At 29.9% G+C, this 10,867-nt stretch overlaps 1 protein-coding gene across 1 annotated transcript; it reads right to left on the bottom strand.

Moving 5' to 3' along the window:
• Nucleotides 1-3,074: 3,074 nt before the first annotated feature.
• LOC123702684 (vesicular integral-membrane protein VIP36) lies at nt 3,075-10,236 on the bottom strand. Its single transcript, XM_045650462.1, has 7 exons — nt 10,218-10,236; nt 9,638-9,787; nt 9,451-9,566; nt 7,165-7,362; nt 6,693-6,855; nt 3,980-4,146; nt 3,075-3,638 (listed from the first exon to the last, which is right to left on the bottom strand). Exons 2-7 carry the CDS (start codon nt 9,762-9,764, stop codon nt 3,426-3,428), a joined length of 984 nt encoding a protein of 327 aa, XP_045506418.1. The 5' UTR covers nt 9,765-9,787; nt 10,218-10,236; the 3' UTR covers nt 3,075-3,425.
• Nucleotides 10,237-10,867: the final 631 nt, after the last annotated feature.

The following is a 10,867-nucleotide window of genomic DNA, read 5'->3' as shown; positions in this document are numbered from 1 at the left end:
GTGCGTTCAAAGAAACGCAACTCACTATAATATAAAATTAAAAATAAGTAAAGTAAGAAGTAAAGATTGATTTGTTGCTTTCCAAACACACTATTTTAAGTAATTTCTTTTTTATCAATATCACAGTTGACAGATATATACTACGTACCAAGAAGCTTATATCTAATACACTGGAGATTGCACTATGACCATTAACTTGTAACAAGAAAATATGACCTAGAATGACGTCAGTCATGTTTTTTGTCTCTTTCTGTTGAGTGACCACGCTGGTTTGTAAATTCAGGATTTTTCAAAATAGAAAAAACTAAAAATCATGGTCTATAAATAATAACGACATAGGTATATTTTTAACAGTATTTATATTATAATATCATGGTCATACTTTATAGGTACATACAATTTTAATTGGTATAGAATGATAGTTTTATATAACTTTTGGCTACAAAGCTTGGATATGAACCGATATATAGCATTAAAATCCTTTGTAAACAGAGGAAAGTTGTGTTTTGCATCAGATGCTGTTTACCAAATTGTAAGCTACTCAGATCTTCTTTTTAAACGCGTTGCTTCGACGGGTCAATTTCAAGCCAAAATCATCAAAGAAAAACTGTTTATAGCGGCCTTACACAAATTTCAGCTAACTTAACAAAGTTTATTTTTCAAAAGGTATTTTTTTCTGGGTCGTAATCCTCAGTAATCTTGATAGGCACATATATTTCTTTTTATTTTACTTTTTGGAAAGCTGAAATACGTAAAACAAAAAATATAAGGTAAGTTAAAAAAGTATAAATTTCAATGTAAAAACGAACAATCTTATATCTACATGTGAGTGCAATACCGATGTCGTGTGTTGTTTCATTACTAGTAACAATCTTTAAAATGGTGTTCTAAATTTTCATCATAATATTGTTATTACATTATATTCTCCTCGCTATCCATAAAAACTCGTCATCATGGTTACCTTACTTGTTAAATTTGTTTATTGAAAACTTGTTGAAAAATGATAAAGTATTGGGGAAATAACAAATTTAACATGACTGCTTACTAAAATGATGGTAAATTAGAAAATTTTTTGCCATTGAAATGATTCTAAACAGGTAAATGCATGAGTATTGAGGAATATTGTAAATAACGTAAATATACACTTGCCTGTGAAATTTTATGCCAGAATTTGATGTCCAAACACTTCTGCAATTTTGCACAATACAATGCATTCTTTATATTCGTAAAATATTTATTGTAAAAGCAACAATATTAACTTAAATATTCGAAGCGACGCAATTTTTTTGACACACATGCCATATTGTCAAAGTGAGAGTTGCTACAATTTTATTATGGTAACTACCCATAATCAGGGAGTATCGCTTTTTAATAATTGGTTCAGATACTTATTTTATTTAGCATAAATAATAATTGTCTCATCCAACAATGCTTCTGAATGACGTTGTTGGCAATTTATCAACAAACTCATGTACAAAAACTAACCTTTTGCACAGAATATTACAGCATACATAGTAGCCTTGGGAAAACTTCGTATTAACAGTGGCAATACCAAGTTAGGTGTGAAAGTGATAAAAAACATGAACTGGGAAATATTTTCTTGTTACACGTCAAATGTTCATACCGAAATCTCCAGTGTATTAGATATAAGCTTCTTGCTACGTACATACAATATCTCTACAATATTTTTTTTGAAACTAATAGGAATTTATCATTGAGATAATATTACTTCGTATGGTGTCGTCTCCATATGTATATCTCATGGAATTTATTCGATTTTTCTTGATGATAATATGAGGGTGTTGAAGAATTCTACACCAGATTTCATCTACACCCGAAACTAGTTACCAGTGCATTGTTATTGGTAGACCGGTACTAACGAAAAAAAAAAACAAATAAAAGCTAAAAATTGGGATCCTCCTTTGGCTTTTTGTTAAAACGGTAAAAATGAAACAAGATCTTAAAAGATTATAAATCACTTTATTCAGACTCGAACACACTTGGAAACACAGTATTACAATCTTGGAAACAACATCTAATGCATTCTTTACGACTTATTTATGCGATTTTAGTACTTTTAGAATTTTATTAAAATCACATAAATTATAATTTTCGAGATTTACGTATTTTAATAAATAAACTATGTTATAATGTATATTATGTAATGTGAGACCATACCAAATTTTATACAATAATAATATCTGTGATAAAGTTTTATACGAATGTAAGTTATTATTAACATTTAACAAATCTCGTCTCCCAAGTCCAATTTTAATAATAAGCATCCCTTAAATTAACTGTACCATATCTGTATAATATTATCATCCTAACAATTATTCGTCTTTTACAAAATCATTATTCATAATATAACATCACAAACTTATAACCAGGAACATATAATTTTGTTATGGATTATTATTATGAACTAAATGAATTCTAGCAGAAAAATAGACAAATTACAATTTGTATTACGTAATTAATAAGACAATCGATAAAAAAGATGAACAATTGAGCAGTTCAAACTAAGGGAGTATTTTATCTAAGAGCTAGCGCGCAAGAGCAACTTTTGTCTCCGCAACTATTATGTCTCTCCCATCAACTCTATGGGGAGGTGCGTCGCTACGTGCGCGCACTTTCTTACTAGCCCATAGAGTTGATGGGAGAGACAAAATAGTTGCGGAGACAAAAGTTGCTCTTGCGCGCTAGCTCTAATTATAACAAAAAAGGGATGATAATAAAATTGTATAATCAAGTATATAATTAATGTAACTGGCAAAAGTAAATACTTAAAATATTTTTATTCTAAATACTTATGTAGATATTTAAATATTACATACAAGAAGTGACTTAGTTATTTAGGAAAATAATAGGTATTAATGTATGGATATGTTTCCATTTATTTTATAAATATTGCATACTGGATTGTACTTTGTTAACAAAATTATTATTATTACATATTATATTGGAACAGGTTGTTATTAAAATGACCAAAACGCGTTAGTGTGATGTATTTTATATTACTATCATATAAAAGAAAACCCAAAAATAAGTTAAAATTACTTAATTATTTGAAAGGACCAGCAAAGTATAAATAAATTATAATTTTAGAATTATTCAGTCTATCATATTTTTGGGTTTCAATTATTCGAACCAACTCCATTCAAAGAATTACTTAGACAATATATTTATTGCTTCAAAATTTTGTATTTTTTATCATGTAGGTATAAAATTCTAAACTACACTTACAATTCATCAAATTGTTCCCTATTACATTTAATTTTACCCATCATTACATTACCTACATATTCAAAACATGACAAGTGACAGCTGCGCCACAGACAAAAAATATTCCAGTCACCTACATTTCACAGATAAAACAGAGTCTTGACAGACCACAAATGTTGCCAGTATATTCAATATTTTGATCAATAAAGGCGTTTTCTGGATGTTTCTTGTCGTTTCTGGTACCACATGATGCCGAGTACAACTAGTACGATAATTACAATGGCTATAAACATCATCCAGAGGAAGGTTTTAACGCCCGACATGGCGGGCTTGTTGTCTTCTATCCTTTCCCGCGGCGCTTCGAACGTCGCCGCTGATGGTATTATGTGTGATCTGTCTTCGTTCTTGTTTTGCTAGAAGAAAATAAATAAAATGAATGTAAAGCAGATGATGCAGATCTATTTATTGTTTGTTCAAATTAAAAACTTAAATGGAAAAAAAAATATAATGCTTGATGCCGACAAATTCAAGTTTATGCAGTTGGTAATCTAAAAAAAGGACTTATCAATGTTAATTGTCATCCAAACAAATTGTTTCATAATCAACCATTATTAAAATTATAAAATTGTCATCATATATTCACTTATTGACTTATAATCTAGACTTTTATATCATTAATATTCACATAATTCATGTCTCTATTTCTCAGTTTGATAAATATGACAAATTTCAAATTATCTGTGCAAAAACTTACCGATTCCAACAAATCCAGCTCATACATCTTAATAGCTACAATGTCATGGTTATCGCTCAAGTCGCCCGTGGTAGCGGAGGCTCCAAAGAAGTAACCAGTTGGTAGTAGAACATTCTCGACTTTGAAGCACTCCTTCCATGCGTTCTTGCCTTCTAGGTCTGTTGATACTGTAATATATTTTTTATTTATTATCTAGAATATTTAAATATATTAAATATATATTTTCTTTCGCAAGGTTTTTATTGTTGTAATATACCAGGTGAAAGGTAAGACGTTAGACGAATTTAGACAGGAGCTTCTACTCATGAAACTGACCAACTTTTGTTCTACAACTTTGCTGAATTCGTAAAAAAAAAATTGGACTTTGTAAGGAAATTTCGCTAATCAGCTGACCGATTTCCATACAAAGTCCAAATTTTTTTCTACGAATTCAGCAAAGTTGTAGAAGAAAAGTTGTTCAGTTTCATGAGAAGAAGCTCCCGTCAAAATGCGTCTGACGTCTTACCAGTCACCCTGTATAGGTATTATTTATCACTGAACAAAATGTTTTGAACCGTTACTGCAGAAAAGAGGCGGTAAGAATCTATAAACAACTATTTATGTAAATTTCCTTTCAGAATATAATTTGAAATATGCAAAATCATTTTTTTTTAATACTAGCGGTCCGCCCCGGCTTCGCCCGTGGTACATATTCACGTCACGTTTTCTCTACATAAGAACCATCCTCGTACTTCAAGGAATATAATAAAAAAAGAAATAAAGAAATTGGTTCAGCTGTTCAAAAGTTATGCGCTTACCAACACATTTTGCGATTCATTTTTATATTATAGATAATAATAGAAACAGTAATACTTAAATGCATAACTCTCTTTAATTTGATTAGCAAATGCAATAATATCAATGAGATTAGATTGTATGAATTAATCCGAACTATTTCTATAAATCCTTGCCTTTAGTAGAGTGCCGTAAGGCATAAAAATGGTCAAACCTCGGAACCCAGGGCCAGTCAATGAATCTGTATATCAAGTATGAGACTGCATTATTAAAACCTCAAATAAAAAAGTTAAAAAAAAAAAATTTGACCGATCTCGATTTACAACAATTTTTAACAACAATTTACTGAAAAATGAGAGGCGGAAGGGGGAAAAAGTGTTTATAGTGAAAAATTTAATTTTATTTGTAATAAATTATATGTGCAGAGTAACTTCAATGTTAATTTATTAGATTATCGTAAAAAATAAGTTACAAAAAAAATTATCATTAACTAAACACATTGTTACATCATTGTACATTGTTGTCGTCGTCGTCGATCTCGTTGATATAGATTGTAGGTTGTTTTTAATTCTGCGAGTGAAAATTGACAATCATCATTTTCTTCAATATATTTGAAAATCTGCTCCATTGCTGCATCTACTTGCATTGTTACTGGATGAATTTTTTTCTCCCTCTGAGTCTGTTTTAGCGTTGTTTTTAAACGCATGCAACAATCCGCGTGATATTTAGCCTATTTAGTTCCCTGAGCTACTAAAATATCTAACACGCCTACAATTCTTTTATAAATATTGCGACAATATTCACTTTTGTCTTCACATATCAAACTTATATTTTTATATGCATATATGCATAATATAAATGAAAAACAAATACTTACAATTTATGCCACTATTTTCAAAGTTTTTAAAACTCAGTAATGTTCAGTAATTATTAACATTAATTTTTAATAAACAAAAATCTTAATATATATTATAAAGGCGAAAGTTTGTAAGTATGGATGTATGGATGTTTGTTACTCTTTCACGTAAAAACTACTGAACCGATTACAATGAAATTTAGCACACATATAGAGGGTAACTTGGATTAGCACATAGGATAGTTTTTATCCCGGAAATCCCACGGAAACGGGAACTATGCGGGTTTTCGCGCGCGAAGCGAAGCCGCGGGCGGAAATCTAGTCTGAAATAAATATTTTTCGGAACGAAAACAACAGCTACGTATTAAGTCTAGCAAGTTACAACGTGTACTATCCTGTGAGGGCCCGCCATGAACAATACCGAACAGCTGCTGTTATCCCCTCTATTCTCCAACCCGACCTTCATCGGTATATCTGCGGTCCCTACAGATCCAAGATCAAGTTTTCAAGTTTGTAATAGTAATTGTTCTTTTTAAAATATGACTTTTGACTAATATAAATCAATGAAAACTCCAAAAAATTAATAATTGTTTATAATAATTTTTAAAAAATTGAGAGCGCGAAAAAAATTTTTTTTAACATTTTTCTATATACTATTAAAAACATATTTTCAAGGTTTATATTAAGATTCATTGACTGGCCCTGGATTCCGAGGTATAAACCTTACGGCGCTCCACTACTTGTATAAATAGACAAGAATAGTTGACCTTTTAATCATATAAGTATTGAATAACATCTATGCCGATTGACGATCGAAACAAATATTTTTCATTAAAGTAAAAATGTTTTTTTTTTTTTTTTATTTCTATAATGATAATCTTATTAGGCATAAATATCACATATGAAGTAGTTATTCATGTAAATTATATTATATACTATTAATTAATGTATTTATAATAATCTATACATATAAAAGAAAGTTGTGCTTGTTAGTTGTTATACACTTAAAACTAAACGATGGATGAACCAATATTGACTTGTTGGATTAGTCTCTAAATGGATTAGGATAATAGCCATTCTTACCAATAAGAGTATCATCTCTATACACAATAGATATATATGTGTCATGGTTGTAATTCCTGAACTTTGCCTCGCAACCCGCCACTTGCGTGTGGGTACCGTCTCTGTCGTGATCGTAGTGCAGTGTACCGTTGTTTATCATCGCTGATATGTATGGGTGCTGATGCTGTGGATATAACGTAATTTTCGTACAAATTTTTACAAATAAATGCATATTATTTCCAAATGGGCCTTATTCACAATGAAGTAGGGTCAATCACGATTGTATAGGGAGCTTTAATATCTATGATCAGCCATCATTGTAAATATTTATATATGGATATGTATAATGATTGAAATTGAATAATCAATGCATTAGTCGTTATTAATATATAATCTATCTATTAGTGGCTTTCCAAAACCTCGCATAGTTCAATCAGTATATTTAATATTACATCAATACTTTCCTCTAAAAGCTAAATACAAACATACTCACATTATGAGCACCATTATGATTACTGTACGTGTCCATGACAATAGCGAGTCCATTGAAGTAATCCTTACTCCCAAACACAGGTCCAGGCTGCATACGATCCTTCACATACCAAATTACGAAACCATCGCCGAATAAGTCTTTACCACGTCCATGGACTTTGAACTGCACTTGCAAATCCCAGTTGCGAGTGTGGCATGGCTGTAAAAAATAAATACAGTTAAATAGTTTTTCGATATTTTGTTTTATAGCATTCAAATTCTTAATGATTTTTTTTAAAGAATACATGAGAATCGATTACAAGAGGGGATTTGGTGAAAATTTCTCTAAATAGTTTTTCTTTTACTTAAGCCTTGCATATCTTTAAGATCCAGTTTCCTTAATTGGGGTATTAATGGAGGATGTATGGTAATGTTTTAGATAATATAATATAGCTAAATGTATTTGTAGTTAGTGATAACAGTTTTCACAATTGATTTCTCAACTGAAATATGATGTTTATTCAGAACTTATTGACTTTTCAACAGAATAAGTAATAAAATTATTATTATAACTAAACAAGGAAAAGTTTGAAAGTGTTTACTTAGTGTTACATTTGTATTAATTTGTTAAAACTGGCTTGGTTGTTTATATTTAAGTCACCGAAAGAGTCTAGAAAAATTAAGTAAAGCATATTATTTGTTAAATATTATAGAAGACGTGAAAATATTTAAGAAGTAAACAATTTTATTAGAATACTAGCGGTCCGCCCCGGCTTCGCAAGTGGTACATATTCCCGTTTTCTCTACATAAGAACCATCCTCGAACTCTTTTTTTATAATATTCCTTGAAGGAATATTATAAAAAAAGAATTAACGAAATCGGTTAAGCCGTTCTCAAGTTATGCGCTTACCAAACACATTTTGGGATTCATTTTTATATTATAGAAGAAAACTTGACAGAAAAAGAGAAATCTGTAATAACAAAGTTGTTCTTTAACAATACTTTGTATTACAAAATGTTCAATAATAAGTTAACCTTGAATATAAATTCTGACCTTGGTTTCTGTATCAATGCCAATTCGATACACATGATAAAATATACATTGTAAATTGCATTTTATTTCTATTCTTAATTTATTATATTTATGACCATGAACTAAACAATATTGTTAAGAGAGACAGTTTCAAATGTTATCATAATTCCAACCATACATTTTTTATTACAATGTGAATACTTCATGTAACACTAGCTTTCTGCCAGCGGTCTCACCCGCGTTTTCAAAGAAAAAACGCACACTTCCCATTCTCGTGGGTTTTCGGGGATAAAATTCTATCCTATGTGTTAATCCAAGTAACCCACTATATGTGTGTTTAATTTCATTGTAATCAGTTCAGTAGTATTTGTGAGAAAAAGTAACAAACACACACATACACATAACACATCCATCCTCACAAACTTTCGCATTTATAATATTATTAATAGGAAGTAGGATACTCTCAGTATCTAAAGTATAAAATTAGTAAAGAGTAAAAAACAAATTCTTATCTATTTGATCAGCTGGAATGATTCATTAGCTACCAAAATGTATTTATTAATAAATTTCCTTGTAGATGGTAATTTCCAGAAATATATTTAAGTACATACTCAAATCTGAATTTTACAAATTTTTAAAATAGAATGAATGAATACTTTGTTTGCATCAATAACAAAAAACACAAACGATAGAAATATGTACAAAAAGCAGCCTTATCGCTAATACAGCGATCTCTTCCAGGCAACCTTAGGTCAAGGATCACAAGAAGAAATAGAAAAATATAAATTATTTTTTTTTCCATTATACTAAATTATTTTATATGTTTTAAATGAATTTATGCCAGCTATGACTTACTGTGTAAATGTACAACATATTTAATTAAATCTTAAGACACTTGTGAATATAATAATATTATTGAGTAGGTACAAGTTAATAATAAGAACAAAGCTCATATCAATGTAACAATAATGGAACATGTCTTTAGTCTTACAAAGACAATGATAAGACATAAACAAAAACAAATTCTGAGTAAATACCAATTACTCATCAATACATTTGACTTGATAATTTATATAATTGAGCTTCAATGTTCATTATCAGTTTGTTAAAATGAAGAGACCATAAAAGAATTTTTATATAGATAGATTAATTCTAACCTGGACATATCGGAAGTATAATATGGATATCATCGATTGTATTCTTGTTTTTCGATTCAGTATTAGAGGTTGTATAAACGTTTATAAGAACAAGAATAAAAAAAGACCAATACTCACATGAGTATTCCAAATTGCGCCTGATTTTGATTGTAGATCAGGTGTGAGTCGAACATAATTTGAAGTAACTATCGTGCTACCTAAAAAGTCCCAGTAAGGCATGGCCATACCACTTGCTGTAATAAAATAATTAGATTTAATAAACTTGAAAATGCACAATGTCTAGTCGTAGGCACAGGTCACTCACCTTGGTAAGGTTTCGTTAATGAATGTTCCCTTCGAATATAGTCTTGTGTATTCCATTCTGCTATTATTGGCGCTATTAATAAAGTAACGATGGTAAATACACCGCTTATACTTTTTGCGTAAAACATTTTGAAAATACCTATACGGTCAGCTAATAAGACTACACGATGACAGTCAAACTCCAAGTCCAAATCATGGCAGCCGACAGTGTTGCCGTGACTAAAATAGAAAGTCGCTATATTATGGATTAAATATTCTCCCTAATGTTTCTATACCAACTGTTAATAAATAAAAGAAACTAACATCATTTAACGTTTATTCTATTTATCTACCAAAAAGCCAAAATATATTTATGGGCACATATAAATTTATTATTGATAAGTATCAACAATGTCTGAATATTTATTTTTATTGAACTTTTAATTTGGTCGTACAACTGTTGAACCATTTTTCATTTTAAAGTTGTGAGAGTAATAACTAATACTGTTTAGGACGTATCTATTTTATTTATTAAGGAAATTCGAACTTATAGAAAACTACCCTAATTATGAGAAGTTTAACTAGTTGGCAATACTTTCTATTGACAGTCGACACGAATGCATGACGTTTGGCCAATTTGATAGTATACGATGCTATTTATTCTGTGGTAATAAGTCAGAAAAAATATTTATTAAGTGTAAGTGTGAAACGCGTTATTAAAATATTAAATACATTTAGAATAGTTACATATAGAGTTACATGATATATTATTTTAAACAAAGCAAGCGAAATTAAACTGTAAGTAATCTACATTCCATTTGATGAACGCAGCCTAATAATATAGTTTGTTAATTTTAATTTATTCAATATTCACATCATAGATGGCGCTATTAACAAAAATATTTTACAAGTATTAATTTCACTTGCATTATGAGTTGAGATAAGATGAACAGCAACAGTATAATAAACAATTTCTTAAAATTGTCAATAATTATGACTTATATTTCTCTATCTTTTCTTTTCCACAAGGTACCTCCGTACCTACATCATAACGAATTCGAACGGTGCAATTCAAAGAGTATAATACGGCTGGAATCACATAACCATTAATCGTTCTGTGGTTGGAATCCTATGAAAGTAATAATAAATACCTACCTACTCTGCCTCCTTGAGTTTTAAAAAAATGCCAATTCTTGTGTCAAGAGACTAGAATTTATTCAGGTCACAGATTTAGTAACAAATGGGTTGGGTA

Source organism: Colias croceus, chromosome 24 (assembly GCF_905220415.1).
Source record: "Colias croceus chromosome 24, ilColCroc2.1".
Taxonomy (NCBI): Eukaryota; Metazoa; Arthropoda; class Insecta; order Lepidoptera; family Pieridae; genus Colias; species Colias croceus.
This window is presented reverse-complemented; position numbering and strand designations above follow the sequence as displayed.